At 38.1% G+C, this 23,386-nt stretch overlaps 1 protein-coding gene and 1 pseudogene across 1 annotated transcript in view; one reads left to right on the top strand and one right to left on the bottom strand.

Annotated features, from left to right (window-relative positions):
• The window catches only part of LOC102191318 (zinc finger protein 160-like), a 35,990-nt gene extending 18,713 nt beyond the window's left edge, over window positions 1–17,277 (top strand). Inside the window, exons 3-4 of the mRNA XM_018062998.1 lie at window positions 5,729–5,855; window positions 14,817–17,277. Of these exons, the coding sequence (XP_017918487.1) occupies window positions 5,729–5,855; window positions 14,817–16,645 (1,956 nt within the window). The 3' untranslated portion in view covers window positions 16,646–17,277. The remainder of the gene's footprint in view (window positions 1–5,728; window positions 5,856–14,816) is intronic.
• Window positions 4,219–5,041, bottom strand: LOC108638031 (annotated as a pseudogene).

Here is a 23,386-nt window from a genome sequence, read left to right as displayed (position 1 = left end):
TGGGCTTCCCTGATGACTCAAATCATAAAAAATCTGCCTACAATGTGGGAGACTCAGGTTCTATCCCTGGGTTGGAAGATTCCTGGAGAACAGAATGGCTCTCTAGTCCAGTATTCTTGTCTGGAGAAATTCCATGGACAGAGGAGCCATGTGGGCTACAGTCCATGAGGTCACAAAGAGTCAAACACATCTGAGTGGCCAACACTTCCACTTTCAACATGTCTCATTTTTTTTTTATTTCTTAATAAGTAAAATAGTTTGTATGTTTCTGAGAATTTGCTAGTATCGCCAATATTCTGTCATTTATAGGCATTATCGGTCATAGATCTTCCTTATCTTTTTAAGCTCAGTTGTAATCACTCCTGTTTTATATCTGTTTTTAGTTATTTGAATCTTTTTTTCTCTTTTCCATAGTCTCAGTTTAGTTCAGTCGCTCAGTCGTGTCCTGCTCTTTGCGACCCCATGAATCGCAGCATGCCAGGACTCCCTGTCCATCACCATCTCCCAGAGTTCACTCAGACTCACATTCATCGAGTCCGTGATGCCATCCAGTCATCTCATCCTCTGTCGTCCCCTTCTCCTCCTGCCCTCAATCCCTCCCAGCATCAAAGTCTTTTCCAATGACTCAACTCTTCGCATGAGATGGCCAATGTACGGGAGTTTCAGCTTTAGCATCATTCCTTCCAAAAAAATCCCAGGGCTGATCTCCTTCAGAACGGACTCGTTGGATCTCCTTGCAGTCCAAGGGATTCTCAAGAGACTTCTCCAACACCACAGTTCAAAAGCATCAATTCTTCAGCGTTCACGCTTCTTCACCGTCCAACTCTCACATCCATACATGACCACAGGAAAAACCATAGCCTTGACTAGACAGACCTTAGTCAGCAAAGTAATGTCCCTGCTTTTGAATATGCTGTCTAGGTTGGTCATACCTTTTCTTCCAAGGAGTAAGCGTCTTTTAATTTCATGGCTGCCCTCACCATCTGCAGTGATTTTGGAGTCCAAAAAAATAGTCTGACACTGTTTCCACTGCTTCCCCATCTATTTCCCATGAAGTGATGGGACCGGATGCCACGATCTTAGTTTTCTGAATGTTGAGCTTTAAGCCAACTTTTTTGCTTTCCTCTTTCACTTTCATCAAGAGACTTTTTAGCTCCTCTTCACTTTCTGCCATAAGGGTGGTGTCATCTGCATATCTGCGGTTATTGATATTTCTCCCAGCAATCTTGATTCCAGCTTGTGTTTCTTCCAGTCCAGCGTTTCTCATCATGTACTCTGCATATAAGTTAAATAAGCAGGGTGACGATATACAGCCTTGACGTACTCCTTTTCCTCTTTGGAACCAGTCTTGTGTTCCATGTCCAGGTCTAACTGTTGCTTCCTGACTTGCATACAGATTTCTCAAGAGGCAGGTCAGGTGGTCTGGTATTCCATTCTCTTTCAGAATTTTCCACAGTTTCTTGTGATTCACATAGTCAAAGGCTTTGGCATAGTCAATAAAGCAGAGATAGATGTTTTTCTGGAACTCTCTTGCTTCTTCCATGATGCAGCAGATGTTGGCAGTTTGATCTCTGGTGCCTCAGCCTTTTCTAAAACCAGCTTGAACATCAGGGAGTTCACGGTTCACATATTGCTGAAGCCTGGCTTGGAGAATTTTGAGCATTACTTTACTAGCACGTGAGATGACAGGCAAATTTGGCCTTGGAATGCAGAATCAAGCAGGGTAAAGACTGATAGAGTTTTGCCAAGAAAATGCCCTGGTCATAGCAAACACCCTCTTCCAACAAAACAGAAGACTCTACACATGGACATCAGCAGATGGTCAACACCAAAATCAGATTGATTATATTCCATGTAGCCAAAGATGGAGAATCTCTATACAGTCAACAAAAACAAGACCAGGAGCTGACTGTGGCTCAGATCATGAACCCCTTATTTCCGAATTCAGACTCAAATTGAAGAGAGTAGGGAAAACCACTAGACCATTCAGGTGTGACCGAAATCAAATCCCTTATGATTATACAGTGGAAGTGAGAAATAGATTTTAGGGCCTAGATCTAATAGATAGAGTGCCTGATGAACTATGGAATGAGGTTCGTGACATTGTCCAGGAGACAGGGATCAAGACCATCCCCATGGAAAAGAAATGCAAAAAAGAAAAATGGCTGTCTGTGGAGGCCTTACAAGTAGCTGTGAAAAGAAGAGAGGCGAAAAGCAAAGGAGAAAAGGAAGGATATAAGCATCTGAATGCAGAGTTCCAGAAAATAGCAAGAAGAGATAAGCCATTTTCAGCGATCAGTGCAAAGAATTAGAGGAAGATAACAGAATGGGAAAATCTAGAGATCTCTTCCCAAAAATTAGAGATACCAAGGAAACATGTCATGCAAAGATGGGCTCGGTAAAGGACAGAAATGGTCTGGACCTAACAGAAGCAGAAGATATTAAGAAGAGGTGGGAAGGATACACGGAAGAACTGTAGAAAAAAGATCTTCACGACCCAGATAATCATGATAATGTGATCACTAATCTAGAGCCAGACATCTTGGAATGTGAAGTCAAGTGGGTCTTAGAAAGCATCACTATGAACAAAGCTAGTGGAGGTAATGGCATTCTAGTTGAGCTATTTCAAATCCTGAAAGATGATGCTGTGGAAGTGCTGCATTCAGTATGCCAGCAAATTTGGAAAACTCAGCAGTGGCCACAGGACTACAAAAGGTCAGTTTTCATTCTAATTCCTTACTCTAGGTGGGTTTTTCCTATACAGGTTTTTCAAAACATCAACTCTTGGCGTGTTGATTTTTATATTTTTCTTCTTTCTATTGTCTCTCTGGTTTATCTTTCTTATTTACATGTATCCTTCTGCTAAACTTGAGTTTAGTTTGTTTTCTGTTTTCGGCTTCCTAGAGATCTAAAAATGGATTTCAGATTTAAGATCTTTTCTTTTTTTACTGTAAGCATTTAACAGTTCAGACTTTCTTTTACTACAGTGTTCTCTGTGTGTTATAAATTTTGTAATATTGTCTTTCGTTTTCATCCATGTATTTAAAAATTTCCATGTAATTTTTTCTTAGACTCATTTGTGGTGTAAGAGTGAGTTGTTTAATGTCCACATGTGAGGAATTTTCTTTTTTTCTTGTGTTTATTTCGTTGTTGTTAGGAAAGATACTTTTATGGTATCAGTCTCTTAAAATGGTTAATTTTGGCCCAATATGTGGTCTCTCATAGAGAATGTTTTATGTGTCCTTGAGATACATGTGTTTTCTGCTTTTGTTGGGCAGTGTGATCTGTACATGGCTGTTCAATGTTTGCTTCATTTTTCTGAGATATCTAATGTTAGATGTATATATATTTTTACTTGTTACAGCTTTTTAGTAAATTGACTGTTTTATCATTATACAATATTTATCTCATTGCACTTTTTTTTTCCTTCAGTTCATTTTGTCTGATATTACAGTCTCCCCTGCTCTCTTTAGGATGGATTGTGTTTTTCCATCCTTTCACTTTTCACCTTTCCATGTCCTTAGGTTTGTGAGTGCTACCTGTTTCAGCTCTGACAAACTCTGTGTCTCTTGCCCTGGTTTTTTCCTCCTGTTACTTCTAGTGGCCCCTGCTCATGTGCATCGTATGGTGGTAAAAGACAGGCACCCTGGACAGCTCCTTTCATGCCACTATAATTTCAGAAGGAATGTATTGAAAGTTTCCTTCCTATCATGATGTTTCTTGAGATAGTCTTGCTTAATAACTATATTTTTTTCCATATTCTTTTTTTTGCCATGATTTTTAATTCTCCAAGAAGCTTTATTACTTTGCTATTGTGATAATTTTTTTTGGTCATAATCTAATGACTCTTCTAATTTCAAATCACTGTCTTATTAATGGAAAAAAGCAAAGAAAGTCTTTGGCTTCTGTTAATGCCTTGCTATGTAAATTTAATTGGATAAAATTGTATTTGTATCTTTGTATATGGTAATTTTGTTTTGAGTTCAAGTATTCTTTTTTTTTTTTTTAATGTTTTTACGAGTTTTCTTTTGGTAGCCTAGTATACAATCCTGTTGACAAAGTCAGCTGAGTACAGAGGATACATTTTTATCGTCTGAAAGATGCTGAAATACATGTGAATAAAAGGATGATATAAAATTGTCCAAAAAAATCTGTGAAAAGACGAATCCTCTCATGTCAGTTAATTTTTTAATGATAAGCATGCATGCATGTGCAAGTTTGTGGTTTAGGTAGAGGACATCATGATTTAAAAACTACTTATCACCTTTCTTTTCCACCTGAAATTATGTTATCAGTATAATCTGTGGCCTTGGAATTTTCTAAACAATCCTGTTTGTGTTTTAAGTAGTATATTACTAACAGTTGTGTTTCTGTATCCACATCTATAGTGACCTTTCATGCCATTCCACATTGTTCACCTTGGATTTTTTTTTTCATATTAATACAATATTTATTTGTTTACCTTCTGTCAAACCTTGAGCCCACACTTTCCCCAGGCTGCCTGGGGAGTTCCAGGAAAGGGAACATACAGGGCAGACACATGAGAAAGAACTATGAGAGGTGGAAACAGCTCCTTCATATGGTGAAGAAGATGAGCTAGACCACCATCAGGCAAAAGAGCCCCATGGCCTTTGAGAGGGCCAAGCCCATGGCGTAGAAGAGCTACTGTTTCAGAGAAGGGTTCCTGGCATAACAGTGATGAAGCTCCCGAACACAGTCCCACTTCCAGCCCAGGAGCCAGCCACCCCTGCTGTGGCAGCTCCAGCTCCAGGGAACTTGGCTGCTGTGTCAGAGTCCTTTGAAATGGCACTGGTTTGGAAGCTGTGGCTAGGAATAAGTGAGATGTTCTGGGAACCTGGGTCTGCCAAGCTGCTGTGGCTCTCATTGGTCAGTGTCTCCAGTCCTTCACCACCACTGCAGACAGTGATCACTCAACAGGGGGAAGGTTCTCCCAATCAGGGAGTGGGTAGAGACTAATTTGTCACAGGTGTCCATTTTCAAGGGATGAAGGCTCGAGGCCCGAGAGCTGCTCCCCCTGCAGAGAAGACAGGGGCAGGGAGGAGGTTCACCTTGGACTTCTTTCAAGTTTTCTTCAGGAGCCCTCTGTCAAAGGACTTGCAATGTTCTCTGTATTACTTCACTGTTAGATGCTTAAGCTTCAGTTGCTGAGCCCAAGCTTCTGAATTCAGGTGCTTCATGTAACGTTTCTTACCTTCTTGATCTGAGTCAAGTTTCTCAGAGTGTCTGTGACCCAGGTTTTCTTCTCTAAGGTGAGAACAGATGATTCTTTAATGAGCTATTATATTGATGACAGGTTCTTGCCTGTAAAGTACTTATTTAATGTTTAGAGTAATACTACAGTAATTTAGAGCAACAGGAAGCCCTTAGACACTTTTGGTCCTTGCTGCTGTTATCAACATCATACCTGAAAAATTTGACCTTTCCATTAAAAGTGCCGTGGAGTTTGTCATCTCTGAAGACACCACTCATGCTGTACCTCATCTAGATAATGAATTGCACTCACTGGGTAGAACATAATATCTGACACTTCTGTATAGCCAAAACAATGTTGAGGTTTATCTTTATATATTTCATGGATTTTGAACAATGATGAAAAATCCATATTAATTGGAGGATCTCATAAATCCTTACCCCTTACTACCCTTCTCTTTTGCATGAAAATGAGAACTTTTCATGGCCCTTTTGGTGACATGTGGTTTCATTTCAGGAACGACTGACCTCTGAGGATGTGGCCATCGAATTCACTCAGGAGGAGTGGGAATTCCTAGACCCTCCTCAGAGGGCCTTGTACAGGGACGTGATGCTGGAGACCTACAGGAACCTGCTGTCTGTGGGTGAGGATGACTTCCTTCCAGAGCTGCCCTTGGGTATCTGCATTTTCCCTGTGTGCCCCTTGGGAGGCCCTGATGTCTTCCATCTGAGAGTTCTGGTGACTGGGGCATGACACAGCTTCAGAAGGTTAAACGGACCCTCTTCAGATGCTGTGTCTGTTTCATGTCATATCTGAGGTTGTCGCAGAGCTTAATTATGTACAAAGCTCACTGGCAAATGTTAAAAAAAAACCCAAAAAACAAAAAACCCGATTTCCTATTTTCTACCTTTTGACTTTTGGCTCAGGGTTTAAAAAAATCCACAGCACTTTAGATTTCTTTGTTTTGATAACGCTGTATATTTATTTGTTTTCCCTTGCTTGTTTACTTTTTTATGGCTGCACCATTCTGCATGTGGGATCTTAGTTCCCTAAGGATCAAACCTGCACCCCCTGCATTGGAAATGCAGAGTCTTAACCACTGGATCACCAGGGGAGTCCTAGAATTTCTGCTTCTGATCTTAATATTATCTCCACATTGGAGCCTGAGAAAAAGCTCTGGACAGTGGGGAGTGATGTAAAAGTAGCCAAAAATACAACATATAAAGAAAAACGAGTATCTCTAAAGGGCTGTTTTTTTCTGTTTAGGAGTGGGACAAGTTGGTGGATTGGATCCTCTGTGGTTGTTACTTAGGAAAATGTAAGAGTGTGTAGAGAGATCGTCTTTTTGATCCTAGATCCTACGAGGGGAGGATATGTGACTCTCACGCTCTTAGCTTGCCATCTGTAGGCTGAGCGCGTGGTCCCATCTCAAGATGCTGTAATGTCTGACCCTCATGTTGTGTTAGTTTTACTCTTGTGCTGCTCTGCCCCGTCTGGGAATGTCAGCTGTTCCTGATGTTCCATTCTCCTTGCTTTGTATCATTTTACCTCTTCAATTTCTTTGAAATATATTTCTGAGGGTCTGAAATTTTATCTGGTTTCCTTGCTGTGATAATCCACCTATGTTTAATTGGCAGCCTCTGGTGAGTCTGTGTGGAGTGGATTTAGTAGGTAACAGAAAACTGTGATGGAGACACTATTCCTAATGTTATTTTCTTGCTCTGTACAAAGTTACCACTTGAAGCTATCCAGTAGAGTGATCAGTATGTTCTAGGATGATGAGAGAGAAAGTATCACGAGAGCCTGATACATCTTTCCAGGTTATTTTCTGGTTTGGAGACTCTGTCAAGGGCACCATGACAGTGTTGTTGATGTGTATCAAGGACCATATATTTTAGCCTCTGTAAATGGTATGGGAATTTATCCCAGGACAACTTTGTCCAAGTTCACATTCTCATATCTATGGGGCTATTGGCTGTGCTGTTGTTCTATCCATTGTAAGTATTTTATTTTATCACTGAGTTCAAATTTCTATGTTACTTTTAGTGTTTCTATTTTGTATTTGCAATGCGTTGGATGGTTGATTGGGGAATGGTCCCTATGGTGGAACTGGTGATCAGTCCCTCTTAAAATTCTTTATATATTCTTTGTACTCATTTACTATCAGATGTATGATTTCCACATATTTTCTCTTTTACTGTTGATTGTCTTTTCAAACTCCTTGCACTTTAATGCCGAGTAGTTTATAATTTTGATATAGTTCAATTTATTAATATCTGGTTTTATTTTGTGGCCTGTGCTTTTGGTGTTATATCTGGTAAATCATTTGTGAGTCCAGTTTCCAGAAACATTTCCTGCACGTTTACTTCTAGGAGTTTTATACATTTGGGACTTAGGTTTAGGTCTTTGAACACTTTTGAGTTTGTTTTTGTCTGTAGTGTAAGATAGTGTTCCAAGTAAATTCTTTTGCTGGTGGGTATTCAGTTTTGTCAACATATTTTGTTTCATAGACTGCTTCCCCCATTTAGTAGTTTTTACACCCTTGTGAAACATCTTTTGAACATCTCCGCAAGAGGTGTTTTTGTTTTTGTTTTAATCATTCTTTTTAGGTCTGCTGGTGCTGCTGCTGCTAAGTTGCATCAGTCGTGTCTGACTCTGTGCGACCCCACAGACGGCAGCCCACCAGGCTCCTCTGTCCCTGTGATTCTCCAGGCAGAAACACTGGCGTGGTTTGCCATTTTCTTCTTCAATGCATGCATACATGCATGCATGCCAAGTCACTTCATCTGTGTCCGACTCTGTGCGACCCCATAGACGGCAGCCCACCGGGCTCCTCTGTCTGTGGGATTCTCCAGGGAAAAATACTGGATTGGGTTGCCATTTCCTTCTCCACTTTTTAAGTATAGTTAATTAACAAGGTTGTGTTTCAGGTATACAGCAGTTTACAAGATACTCAATATAGTTCCCTGAGCTATATCATAGGTTCCTGTTGTTTATCTATTTTGTATATACATTAGTTTGTATATATTCAGACTCCTAATTTATCTCTCCCTTTCCTGTCCCCATCACCATCCTGTACTATCCCCTTTGGTAACCATAAGTTTGTGTTTTATGCTGGTGAGTTTATTTTGTGAATAAGTGCATTTGTATCATTTATTTCAGTTCAACATATAATATCCTATGATACTTGTCTTTCTCTGTCTGATTTCACTTAGAATAATCCCCAAGTCTGTATATTGCTGCAAAACGTGTTACTTCGTTGTGTTTTATGCTGTGGGGGTGGCAACCCACTCCAGTGTTCTTGCCTGGAGAATTTCATGGACAGCAGAGTCTGGCAGGCTGCAGGTCATGGGGTCTTAAAGAGTTGGACACGACTGAGCTACTTTCACTTCACAATATTTCCTTGTATATATGTACCACATATTCTTTATCCCTTTGTCAGTGAACATTTAGGTTGCTGCCATGTTTTGCCTGGTATAAATAGTGCTGCTAATATCATTGGGGTGCATGTATCATTTTGAATTAGTTTTCATCCTTTCTGGATATATGCCCAGGATTGGAATTGCTGGTTCATGTGATAGCTCTAGTTTTAGTTCTTTATGGAACCTCCATACTATTCTCCAAAGTGGCAGTACCAATTTATGTTCCTTCCAACAGGGTAGGAGGGTTCTCTTTTTTCCACACCCTCTCAAGCATTTATTGTTTGTAGGGTTTTTGATGGTGGTCATTCTGACCAGTGTGAGGTGATACATTTTTGTGGTTTTGATTTGCATTTCTCTCCTAAGTAGAGACATCAAACATCTTTTCAGGTGACTGTTGGCCATCTGTTTGTCTCCGTTGGAGAAGTATCTGTTTTGATCTTCTGCCCAGTTTTTGATTGGCTTGTTTGTTTGTTTATTTTGATATTAAGCTGTATGAACTGTTTGTATATTTTGGAAATAAATTCCTTATAGGTAGCATTATTTGCATATATAGTCTCCTAGTCCAAAAGTTGAATTTTTGTTCTTTTTTTGGTTTCCTTTGCTCTGCAAAAAGGTTTTAAATTTAATTAGGCCTCATTTGTTTGATTTTGCTTTTATTACCATGACTCTTAAGAGATAGATTTAAAAAAATTTTGCCGACATTTATGTCAGTATTTTGCATTTGTTTTCCACTATGAATTTTATAGTATTTGGTCTTGCATTTAGATGTTTAACACATTTTGAGTTTATTTTTGTATGTGGTGTTAGAGAATGTTGGAATTTCATTCTTTTTCATGTAACTATCCATTTATCCCAGCATCACTTATTAAAGAGACTTCTTCATTCTGTATTCTTTCCTCCTTTGTTATAGAATAATTGACTCTGAGTAATTTGGTTTATTTCTGGGTTTTCTGTCCTGTTCTACTGATGTGTGTTTCTGTTTTGTACCATCATCATACCACTTCCCTGGTGGCTCAGATGGTAAAGCCATCTGCCTACAATGCAGGAGACCCTGGTTCAGTCCCTGGGTCAGGAAGATCTGCTGGAGAAGGAAATGGCAACCCACTTCAGTATTCTTGCCTGGAAAACCCCATGGACAGAGGAACCTGGTAGTCTACAGTTGATGGGGTTTCAAGGAGTTGGACACAACTGAGCGACTTCACTTTGACTTTGTTGACTGTCAGTTGGTAGTATAGTCTGAACTCAGGGAACATGATTCCTCCAGCTCTGTTCTTTCTCAAGATCATTTTAGATATTAGGGTCTTGTATTTTGGTAGAAATTAAGTTTTTCTTTGTTTTATGAATTATGTCATTGTTAATTTGATAAGGGTGCATTGAATATGTAGATTGCCTTGGATTATATGGTCATTTTGACAGTGTTACTTCTTTCAATCCAAGAACATGGTATATGTTTGTGCCATCTGTTTGTGTCATCTTTGGTATCAGTCATCAGCATCTTCTAGTTTCATGAGTACAGTTCTTCTGACTTTTTAGGTAGGTTTATTAGAATTGTATTGTTTTCTCTGAGGTGGTGAATGGGATTGTTTCATTAATTTCACTTTGTGATATATCATTATTAGTGTATAGATATGCAGCAGTTCTCTATATATTTTGTATTCAGCAAGTTTACTCTGTTCATTGATGAGGTCTAGTAGTCATCTGGTGGCATCTTCGGGATTTTCTGTGTGTAGCATCATAGTGACAGTTTTACTTCTTTTTTTTTTTTTTTTTTTACCTTGAATTCCTTTTATTTCTTTTTCTTTTCTGATTGTTGTGGCTAGGACTTCCAAAAATATGTTCAATCAAAGTGGCAATAGTGAACATTCTTGTCTTATTCATGTTGCTAAGGGGAGTGCTTTCAGTTTTTCCCTGTTGAGTATGATGTTAGCTGTGTGTTTGACATATACAGTCTTAATTATGTTGAGGTAGGGTCCATCTGTGCTGACATTCTCAAGAGTTTTTTATCATAAATGGCACTTGAATTTTGTCAGATCCTTTTCTGCTTCTATTGATGATCATACGGCTTTTAGTCTTCAACTGTTACTGTGGTGTATCATGGTGATTAACTTGTGGATATTGAGAAATCTTGCATCCCTGCAATAAATCCCACTTGATCATGGTATGATCCTTTCATGTCCTTTAATGTGTTAGTAACTTTTTGAATCTGCTCTTTTGAACTCAGGGAAGGTCTAGGAAAATAAAGCCTTTTCCTACAAAAAAGAGTTGGATGCCTCAGAAAGGCTTTTGTAACTGGGAAGGTCTTCCAGAGTCAGTGTCAATCCCTCCTTTTCTTTGATACTCCTCGATCTTGAGATGAACATGTGTGGAAGAAGAAATGAAATAAATGTTCAATAGAGAGGTTAATCATACTTGGCAGAGGAATGCAGGTTTAGATAGCCTTTTCCTGGATTTTCCTTCTGATTTCTGCTAATAAGATTCTTAACACAATATCCTGGAATATTGTATATGTTTTTCTTGAATATAAGCATTCCATTGTAAGTTATAAAATCAGAGTTGGATACATTACATTGTAAATAGTATAACAGGTCTTATCCTGCTTTCTCCATATATCACAGTCACTTTAAAAATCTCTCTTATTTCTGTCCCATACCCATAGTATATGCCCATAAACCTGCTGAACCAGTTCTTTTCTTTTAAGGTCAGTATATTAGTTTGTGCTCTCAGTTATTTTCACAAAGACATGCAGTCACAAGCTGATATCTGACATAAACCTGTGTATCTTATGCTCCACGCAGGCCCTTTCTTAGTCCTGACCAATCCTCACATAGTACCTTGATATGGATGGAAACATTGTTCTTACCTATCACATCCCTCTAGCTTCTACATGCTCTCACTGTAAAGATAATCTCTGATCATTTATTGAACACGTTTCTCAGGACATGACCTAAATCACACTGTGCATCCATGATGACTCACAACCCATTTTGAGATGGGATGGTTGAATAATTGTTAAACAGACTACTTCTGTCTTGTATTTTCCCTGATATTTTCTAAGTTCCGTGTATTTTTTTAAAAATATTTTCTAGTTTATTCATTCAGTGGGTGGTCATGTTTTCAAATAAGTTTTCTCAGTCTGTAGGTTCAGATTCATATCCTGGTTCTCTTACCACTTTGTGGTCCAATTGGGTGTGTCTCCTGCTCTGATTAGAGAAAAAGCATATTAATTTACCTCAAGCCTTTAAAGCAAATTGTGCTGTCAGTAGTAAATGTTTTGTAGTAAATATTCAAAATTTATTTTTATTTAAAAAAGGTAATATCTATATTCTGTCATGTTCTTTATGATATGACTATATCTTTTTTAAAATATAAATTTATTTATTTTAATTGGAGGTTAATTACTTTACAAGATTGTATTGGTTTTGCCATAAATCAACATGTGTCCACCGCAGGTATACACGTGTTCCCCATCCTGAACCCCTCTCCCTCCTCCCTCCACATAGCATCCCTCTGGGTCGTCCCAGTGCACCAGCCCCAAGCATCCAGTATCATGCATCGAACCTGGACTGGTGATTCATTTCATATATGATATTATACATCCTTCAATGCCATTCTACCAAATCATCCCATCCTTTCCCTCTCCCACAGAGTTCAAAAGATTGTCTATACATCTGTGTCTCTTTTGCTGTCTCACATACAGGGTTATCGTTACCATCTTTCTAAATTCCATATATATGCATTAGTATACTGTTTTGGTGTTTTTCTTTCTGGCTTACTTCACTCTCTATAATAGGCTTCAGTTTCATGCACCTCATTAGAACTGATTCAAATGAATCCTTTTTAATGGCTGAGTAATATTCCATTATGTATATGTACCACAGCTTTCTTATCCATTCATCTGCTGATGGACATCTAGGTTGCTTCCATGTCCTGGCTATTATGAACAGTCCTGCGATGAACATTGGGGTACACGTGTCTCTTTCAATTCTGGTTTCCTTGGTGTGTATGCCCAGCAGTGGGATTGCTGGGTCATAAGGCAGTTCAATTTCCAGTTTTTTAAGGAATCTCCACACTATTCTCCATAGTAGCTGTACTAGTTTCCATTCCCACCAACCGTGTAAGAGGGTTCCCTTTTCTCCACACCGTCTCCAGCATTTATTGCTTATAGACTTTTGGATCGCGGCCATTCTGACTGACGTGAAATGGTACCTCATTGTGGTTTTGACTTGTATTTCTCTGATGAGTGATGTTGAGGATCTTTTGATGTGTTTTTTAGCCATCCATATGTCTTCTTTGGAGAAATGTCTATTTAGTTCTTTGGCCCATTTTTTGATTGGGTCGTTTAGTTTTCTGGAATTGAGGTGCAGGAGTTGCTTGTATATTTTTGAGATTAGTTGTTTGTCAGTTGCTTCATTTGCTATTATTTTCTCCCATTCAGAAGGCTGTCTTTTCACCTTGCTTATAGTTTCCTTTGTTGTACAGAAGCTTTTAAGTTTAAATAGGTCCCATTTGTTTATTTTTGCTTTTATTTCCAATATTCTGGAGGTGGGTCATAGAGCATCCTGCTGTGATGTATGCGGAGAGTATTTTGGCTATGTTCTCCTCTAGGAGTTTTATAGTTTCTGGTCTTCCGTTTAGATCTTTAATCCATTTTGAGTTTATTTTTGTGTATGGTGTTAGAAAGTGATCTAGTTTCCTTCTTTTACAAGTGTTGATCAGTTTTCCCAGCACCACTTGTTAAAGAGATTGCCTTTAATCCATTGTATATTCTTGCCTCCTTTGTCAAAGATAAGGTGTCCATAGGTGCGTGGGTTTATCTCTGGGCTTCCTATTTTGTTCCATTGATCTATATTTCTGTCTTTGTGCCAGTACCATAGTGTCTTGATGACTGTGGCTTTGTAGTAGTGCCTGAAGTCAGGCAGGTTGATTCCTCCAGTTCCATTCTTCTTTCTCAAGATTGCTTTGGCTATTCGAGGTTTTTTGTATTCCCATACAAATTGTGAAATTATTTGTTCTAGGTTTACATTATATCTTCTCTAACATTTTATTTATTTTTAATTGAAGGATAATGGCTTTACCGAATTTTGTTTTCTGTCAAACCTCAACTACATTATATCTTGTATGCGTTTCACTTGCAACATTTTTCAGCAATATTGTGTCTGACCCTAGTCAATAAATACACAAAGCACTCACTTTTTATTTATTATATTTTGGTGCCATTAAACTAGGTAATTAAGAATAGTGCATGGTTATAGATTAGCCTTCCTTGGTGGCTCAGTAGTAAAGAATTCATCTGCTCATGCAGAAGATGCAGGTTTGATCCCTGAGTCAGGAAGATCCCATGGAGAAGGAAATGGCAACCCACTCCACTATTCTTGCCTGGCAAATCCCAGGACAGAGGAGTGGAGTGAGCTACAGTCTACAGTGTTGCAAAGAGGCAAACCTGACTGAGCGACTGAACAACAACATAGGTAGGGATTGCTTTGTTTATTGGCTGTTAGAAAACTGGTGAATATTTTACATCTTAATTTATGTGTCATTTACAGATGACGGTCTTTTAGCATGTATTCTGCAATACAGCTGACACATACTATTGTTAATGTTGTAAAATGCCTTTTCTTTTTAGGTACATAGTTCTATAGCAGATTTAGAAAACTATGTTGTTTCCAAAAAATTGTTTTATTCATATTCTTCATCTTCTCATTTGTTTTCAATTGTAAACAAGCAATTACGAATAGTTAATTATTAATTGGGTAAGCTTGGTTTTGGATTATTGACTGTTACAATATATAATATATTGTTTAGAATTTATTTATGTACAGTAAGTTTGCAGAATACAATGATAGTGCAATATTTTTCTTTTCAATTTGAGACAACTGTTGATACATTCCTAAGGGTCCTGGTAGAAAAACACTCTCCTTTTGAGAGTTGGCATAACATTGTCCAGTGTGAGTGTGTGTTTGGCGGATGTTTTTTAAAACTAGTCTACCTTAACGGTGAATTTATGTTATACTTTCTTAAGTTAAGAATTCTATTCCCTTAGTGTTTCTAAACACTTAAGGTCATCATTGTGGTGTTTCATAACGTGATGTAAGTATTACTTTTGGTGTAATATATATTCAACATGAAACATTTATTTTTGAATTATTGTGAGCAGGATAACTATGATTCTTTTTATCTTGTAGATATCGCTCCTACACATGTGATCAAGCTTTTACAACCCAAAGTGAACAGTGATAAACAAGAAACATTCCAAAAATTGATGCAGGGAAGACCTGAAAGCTGTGAAATCAAACATTTTCATCTTTGGGAAAGTCAGAACAATATGTGTGACTTTGAGTATCAGGGGAGAGATGACAAAAGAAATTACAAAGGGACACCTGTAAGCCTTAATGGAAATGTGCCTGATAGAAGAGATTCGCATGATAGAAAGGATACAGGCATCAAGCCCTTTGGAAAGAGATTTGGATTTAACTTTGAGAATAAACTGCAGATATTTCAAACTGGCAGGATAATCTCTGAATATAATGAAGTTAAGAGTTCTGTCAACAACAATTTCTCATTTTCACCACTTCAAAGAATTCCTCCTTGTGTCCAAACCAGTGTTTCTAATATATATGGGAATGATTTTATGAATCCTTCAGTAATAACACAAGAACTCAAAGCACAAAGGGAAAAACCTTACAAATGTGGTGAGTGTGGCAAGGCCTTTCGTGTAAAGTCAACCCTTTTAAGTCATCAGACAGTTCATACTGGAGAGAAAGCTTACAAATCTGATGAGTGTGGCAAGGCCTTTTGTGTAAAGTCAACCCTTCTAAGTCATCAGACAGGTCATACTGGAGAGAAACCTTACAAATGTGATGAGTGTGGCAAGGCCTTTTGTGTAAAGTCAACCCTTTTAAGTCATCAGACAGGTCATACTGGAGAGAAAACTTACAAATGTGATGAGTGTGGCAAAGCCTTTACTCACAGCTCACACCTCAGGAGACATAAGAAAATTCATACAGGAAAGAAATTGTTTAAATGTGATATATGTGACAAAGTCTTCGGCCGAAATTCAAACCTTGCTAGTCATCAGACGGTTCATACTGGAGAGAAACCTTACAAATGTGATGAGTGTGGCAAGGCCTTTCGTGTAAAGTCAACACTTTTAAGTCATCAAACAGTTCATACTGGTGAGAAACCTTACAAATGTGATGAGTGTGGTAAGGCCTTTCGTGTAAAGTCAATCCTTTTAAGTCATGAGACAGTTCATACTGGAGAGAAACGTTACAAATGTGATGAGTGTGGCGAGGCCTTTCGTGTAAAGTCATCCCTTTTAAGGCATCAGACAGTTCATACTGGAGAGAAACCTTACAAATGTGATGAGTGTGGCAAGGACTTTTGTGTAAAGTCAAACCTTTTAAGTCATCAGACAGTTCATACTGGAGAGAAACCTTATAAATGTGATGAGTGTGGCAAGGCCTTTCCTGTAAAGTCAACGCTTTTAAGGCATCAGACAGTTCATACTGGAGAGAAACCTTACAAATGTGATGCGTGTGGCAAGGCTTTTCCTGTAAAGTCAACCCTTATAAAGCATCAGACAGTTCATACTGGTGAGAAACCTTACAAATGTGATCAGTGTGGCAGGGCCTTTCGTGTAAAGTCAATCCTTATAAGGCATCTGACAGTTCATACTGGAGAGAAACCTTACAAATGTGATGAGTGTGGCAAGGCCTTTCGTGTAAAGTCAACCCTTTTAAGGCATCAGACAGTTCATACTGGTGAGAAACCTTACAAATGTGATGAGTGTGGAAAAGTCTTCCGGCAAAAACCACATCTTCAACTTCACTGGAGAATTCATACTGGAGAGAGACCTTTCAGATGTAATGAATGTGGCAAGTTCTTCAGTCAAAATTCACAACTTAAAAGACATCGGAGTACACATATAGAGAAACCTTTCAAATGTTTCGATTGTGGAAAATCCTTTACTCAGGTATCAGCACTCACTAAACATCAGAAAATCCATACATGAGAGAAACTGATGTGAATGTGGTATATGGTAGAAGTCTTCAAATTTCAAAGTTCAAAATTTACACCCTAATGTTGCTCAGAGAATTCATCCTACTGAGAAACCATACAAATATCATGAGTGTGGCAACATCTTAGGCTTCATGAGAAAATTCATACTGGATAGAAGCCAGATATATATGTATTTATTAGTCAGGTCTTTAGAACATGAATTCATTCTAGAAAGATTCGTCACCAATTTCACAGCTTTTTTTAAAAAAATAATAATAACCCTATCCTCACATCTCACCAGTAGTATCAAAGTATTTATCCTGGAGAAAACACACAGCAATGTAATGTGTGTGGCAAGGATTTTACCCAAAAGTCACAAGATAGGAATATTGTGGAGCCATACTTCCCAGACTCAGTGGATGTGGCAAATCCTTTGCCTTTTTCACTATATGTATTCCCTGATGACTTTAGTTCAGGTACTCAGCAACTGCTGTAAGTCCATATTTGAAGAGAAGCTATAGAGATCTTTTCGTGTAAAAGAAACCCGAATTCTAACTCAGCAAAAATGATTCTTTGGGACAGTAGTCCAGCATCTTTTTGGTCTCCTGGCTTTCCTGGATAAAGTCACTATTCCTTGTCCAACAAGTATTCTCTCAGTTTTTTGGCCTGTTGTGTGGTGAGCTCTAAGCTTGGCTTTGGTAATACATTGATCAAATGCATTTGCTACATGCGTTTCACGATGGTCTCTGGGAAGGAATCAACGAGATGAAGGGACCGACTTCATTAGATACAATTCATTCACGTCCATGTTTCCGGGAAAAACACACAGCCTCAATTACGAAATTCAATACTATTTGTGAATTAGCAAAAGGCAGGGGAGAAAATAATGTGACACTAGAACATGACTCATCATGGTCACTAGGATCAGGAAACCCTTCCGTACATAGTCCAGCCTGTTATAAAACATAATGTTCTACCAACTGACCTTGAACAGAGTAGGCAAGATGTTAAAGGGCCTGGGCTTTTCGTAGGAGGAGAGGAACACTTACCAGGGACTGATGGTGTGCTAGGAACAATGCATAGGAATAGGGTCATAGTCTCCATTGGATAGAAATACTGTTGTATATATGATTAAAGAAGAGTTACTCTTATTTGTGGAAATTGAAGACAGAGCTGTCACGGTCTTTTTAGAGCGGGACCTGGGGACTGGAGTCGATGAGAAGAAGGATGCAGGGGACCCAAGTCTCAAGTGAAACAAGTGTGCTTTATTTGCAGAAGCACATGTTTATATATCTTTATACAAGGCAACTTTACGCATTAAAAAATTGAGGAAAAACAAAGCCAAGCAAATAACAATATTGAAAGGGCCAGAAAGTATTCCATATCCTGAGGAAGAGGGGCATAACTGAATAGATTACCTTCAAGTAAAAGGTCACTGAAGGGAGTCACTGAATGGATTCCAAGCAGATGCTCTTTCTCATGACCTCAGTCCTGAGAACTGCGTGCAGCTCTGCTTGTTCCTGTTTTCCAGGAACTGATAAAGAACAGAGTCTTTGAGAAACGGCACACAAAAGAAGAAAATATCATGTTGGATCCTTTAAAGTTGAATGTGCCCTGACAGGTCCCCCTTTTTTATTTTTTCATAGTTGAGGATGACTGTAGTTACTTTTGTGAAAAAGGCCTTGAGCAAGTGAGTTTGTTTAGTTGAACAATTTTAGTTGAAAGGCATCGGTATGTTACAAATAAAATCACCAGGATAATTATCAGTGTTATAGTTCCACATCCAATACTATGTGTAATGCCTTGATCTTCGAGGGTCTAGCCCAGATAATTGATCAGCTAGCTGTTCAGCTAAGGTTTCCAAATTGTTGGAAGAGGGTAGACTCTTAGAGAAGGTTTCAAGGATTTCCTTTTGCAACAACTGTACTTTAAAGGAAGCATTATTATGCATATCTTCCAAATGAAATTTTATTTTTTTCCCAATTGTAAGCACTATGGTTGAACCGAAGAGGAGTGACACAAAATTGAGTAGAATTCCAATCACAGTTTAATAATACTTGTTTTTGAAAATCTATTAATTGATCTCCAGCCCATTGGATGGCTGTTTTTAATTCCTGAATTTTATCTTGAACTTTTTCATCTTTCTGAACCTGAGTGACCCATATAGTATGAGCATCTTTAGTCCAGTTTTGACTAAAGATTTGTGTTTGAATTGAAGTTAGTAAAGCAGTGTCTGTGATAGTAGCAGTGGTGAAAATGGCTATTGACCCCCAAATGCCAAGAATCAAGCATCTAATTAATCGCTTAGATCATCAGAGTAATATAATGACTAACTGGGAAGTATGTCTTGCCATGGGACCCACTTTCCAGGGTCGTTGGAGATCTGCTGGCAACCACAGACTATGTCGAGATCGAAGAATCAAAAGGGATTAGTTTGTTTTTAGAGAAATAGAGATTTAAGACAAGTATACAATTCGCAATCTAGACAAGTCACAGAACATAAAGTCATATTAAACTGTAAGTTTCCTATGGCGATAACAAAAGGAAGGGGAATGCAAGCTTGTATAAAATATGAATGATTATAATGGAAGGAATAGTTACTATGACTATGGTCCCTGTGAAATATCCAGTCCAAGTTCCAAGTTTTTCAGTATTTGTAGCAAGTTTCCAGATGACCCATTGCTCAGGCCCAATTTGTTTATTGAGGACAATTTGAGGGCGAGGAGGTGCCATTCCACCATCAAGCCAGCCAAGGAGTCCTTTGTCATGGAAGTGTTCCATTGAACTGTTGGTAATCTTCCATGTTACTTGAGTAACATAATGACACATAGTAGTGTTAATATCATCTGAGCAGTTCGATAACCACATACCATAGGGTCCCCAATCAACAGTGATGTAATTGGCTACAAACATTAATTTCCATGATTTAGCGTGACATCTACTCAATAAACAGTATATTTAAAATCCTTATAAGTAAACCCCTTACATTCCAACTTTTGTCATTTTCCTAGCGTTTTGGTAGTATTGACATGGTTCTCATAAAAGGACAGGGCAATAAACAGTCTAAACAATGTGTGGAAGTTCTTTTTTAGAGGCAGGATGAAAGCCCAAGTCTGTTGACTAACATTTATACATAATTCGGCTGAGCCCATGCATAAAGGAAGGAGTTTATAGCCTAGAGAAATGTTAATTAATCTTCCTTCGTTCTCAGGATGAGAGGGCCCTCCAAGCTCCAAGGAGGAGGCATATGTACTGAGTCATTAGTGAATACAACCGGTCCTATATCTGTCCATTCTACATCCTGCAATAAAGGGGGTGTTAGGTATATAAGCCCAATAAGTGTGATTAATCAAGTCAGCCTGAGCGGAGGAAGCAAAAGCAAGCATAGTGACAAAAATATTTTCAGGATTCCGAGGCATTCCCTGTTGAGAAACCAGATTTTCAGCTTGATTAGTAAGGGTTTTTATCTGTCCCCATGTCGGGATATCATAAGGTCGATGACCTCGAGTGGAGTGTTTCTTGGAAACTTTTCAAGTCGCCATGGCTTGTACTGGAAACTCCTCCTGGGGATTTCACCGTTTCTTCTCTATCTTGAATGCCAGTGGCTCCTCTGGGGCAGATCTTCCAAAGAGGGAACCAACTGATTTCGTTGGGTCCATCTGGAGAAATACAAGCATACCTCTTTCCCTGTAATATTAATTTTCCAGATTTCCATTTAGTCAACCCATCTTGATACCAAATGGGCAGAGGAAAGGAGATATCTTTCAATGCCTTTTTCTGCTTTCTCAAAATATCCGCTTGCATCAAGTTTAAAATTTTTAAACAAATAAAGCTGTATTAGCAATAGTTATAGGATTAAAGAATATATTGCATTGGAATCTTGGGGTCCTTTAATGGACCAGAACCTGGAGGTCTGGAGTCGACGATAAGAAAGAGAAAGACAGACACAGGGACCCAAGCTCTGATGGAGCAAAGGTGCTTTAATGCTCTTTCTGTGACTATATATAGGCTGTTGTACAAGAAATTTCTTTTGATAAAGATCAGAAAACCAAATGTACAGCAACCGTTACCAAGGGAACAAGGGATTAATGAGACAATCCATACCTTAAAAAAGAGGATCAAGACTAAGCAGTTTTGTCCTAAGGAGAATGTTTACTGAAGGTGTTTCAAGCCTGTCTCACCCTATGACCTCAGTCCTGGGAGCAGCTGATAAGGAACAGAGGATTTATGAGAAACAGCACGTTGGAATCCTCCTGTTAAACATTCCTTGACAATTCCCACTTATTTATAATATTTGTAAAAAGGGTTCTGACCATTTGAGTTTGTTTAGTTCTAAAAATTTTGCATGAAGGCAACAGTGAGTGACAAATATAATTGTCAAAACAATCACCAAAATTACAGTTCCAGACCCAGTGCTGTCAGTAATGCTTTGAAACCATCCACCTGGGTCTAACCCAGATAGTTGATCAGCTAGTTGTTCAGCTAAAGGTTCCAAATTAGTGGAAGAGGGCAGATGTTTAGAAAAGATTTCAAAGATTTCTTTTTGTAATAATTGTACACTTAGAGAGGCATTATCATGTATATTTTGTAAATGAAATTTGATTTATTCCCAGTTGTAGGTACTATTATTGAATAGGATCAATGCAGAAAAATAGAGGGAAACAACAGAATGGGAAAGACTAGAGATCTCTTCAAGAAATTAGAGACACCAAGGGAATATTAATTTTCCTGATTTGGCCTGACACTTGTCCCAACAAACCAGAGTATATTTAAAGTTCTTATTAGTAAACTCTTTGCATAGTGTTCTTTGTTCTTTCCCTAACTCTTTCCCTAAAGTTTCAGTAGTATAAACATTGTTCACAGACAAAGAAAGGGCAGTAAATAATCTAAGCAATATCTGAAAGTCCCATTTGGAGGCAGGGCAAAAGCCCAAGTTTCTTTGCTAACGTTTATGCATAATTTTACTGGGCCCATACACAAAGGAAGGACTTCATAACCTAGAGAGATACTAGTTTCCCTTCTTCAGGGTGTGAGGGCCCTTTAAGGCTCCAGGGAGAAGGCATATGTATGGAGTCATTGGTTAATAGGATTGGCCCTTTCTCTGTCCGTTCTACAACCTGAAGTAAAGGGGGGTTGGGTATGTAAGCCCAGTAAGTGTGATTGATTAGTTCAGCTTGAGTTGGGGGGCGGGGGGGCGCCAGCAAGGAAAGCAAGCAGGGCAACAAAAATATTTTCAGGACTCCGAGGCATTCTCTATTGAGAAACTGGATTTTCAGCTTGGATTAGTGAGGGTTTTTAGTTGTCCCCAAGAGGGGAGATCAAGGTCGATGCCGCTGAGGGCTGTGCTTTCTGGAGATCTTTAGAGCCACCATGGCCTGTGTTGGAATTTCTTCCTCCTGGGGTTTTTGTTGTCTCGCCTCTTATGTTGAAGGCTGGAGGCCCTCTTGGGTCGGATCTTTCAAAGAGGAAGCCATGTGAGTTTGTTGGATCCATCTGGGGAAATACAAGCATACCCCTTTCCCTATAAGATTAATTTCTCAGATTTCCATTGTTTATTCAACCTGTCTTGGTACCAAATAGGCAGAGGAAGAGAAGAGTCCTTCAATTCCTCGAAATGTTTTTCTGCTCTTGTCAAGGTATCTCCTTGTGGTAAGTTTAAAATTAGAACAAATAAAGCTATATTAACAATAGTTATAGGATTAAAGAATATATTGCGTTGGAATCTAGTAAAATCAGCTCTGGATAAGAAAGATAAAAGTGTTCCTGTGTATTCCCCCTTACTTAATTTTTCATTTGTAGATTCAGTGTGTAATGTGTTTGAAAAGAAGAATTTGTATCTATCGAGACATGTAAGAAGGAAGAGGAAGAAAGTTCAGAGCAATGAGTTAACATCCATTTGCCATAAAATTCATTTGTCAGAAACCTTTTTTATATGTTTGTATTCATTTTATTTGCCCTTTCTTATATCTTTTTATTAAAAGCATACATCTTTTCTTTAGCAACTATCAAGTGTCTTGTACATTAGCATTTTATAGAATGGTGCATATATTTATTACACATTATAATATATTTTTTTCTGTATATTTATTAATAGTCTAAAATCTGTTTTTCTGTAAGAACTTTTTGTAAGAGGAAGTTAGTGTTCAGTAATTAATGTTTTAAAATCTTTATTGGAAATGAGCTAGGTATTTAATAAACTTTAATTATTTCATTTAGCACAATTTTATGAATTTAAGTTAACCCAATCCTAAGAGATTATTTTAGGTAGACGTTTTGAAAATATTTGTATTAGAGTTTATCTAAAAGTTTTCATCTCATTTATATATTTTTATATATATATATATATAAAGAGTTACTTTTTTGTTGACAGTTTACCTTAAATCTAGGTACAATAAAAGTATTATATAATGATGATTTAAGACATGCCTTAATTAGATTAGCAAACAATTATATTTAAATAAACATTTAATATTGAATTTTTTCAGTTCACGTGAACTTGAATTTAAATAGAGCTCATTAATTTCATATTATCCAAAAACAAAGACATACATTGAGACATAGATAATTTTAGATAGACAGATATAGTTTTCCACTTGACATTTAAAATATCTTTTTGATATATATATTTTTCTTTTTTTTTTCCTGAGTTCCACCAATTTGTTTATGACTGGAGTCCCAGATAGAGTGGGCTGTGTATTCCAAGGACATGATAAGAGTTAAACTTTAGGTTTCTTCTCAGGCCTGTTTTTGTTTT

This window comes from Capra hircus, chromosome 18 (genome assembly GCF_001704415.2).
Source record: "Capra hircus breed San Clemente chromosome 18, ASM170441v1, whole genome shotgun sequence".
Taxonomy (NCBI): Eukaryota; Metazoa; Chordata; class Mammalia; order Artiodactyla; family Bovidae; genus Capra; species Capra hircus.
Note: the sequence above shows the minus strand (reverse complement) of the source record. Positions and strands in the feature narration are given on the sequence as shown.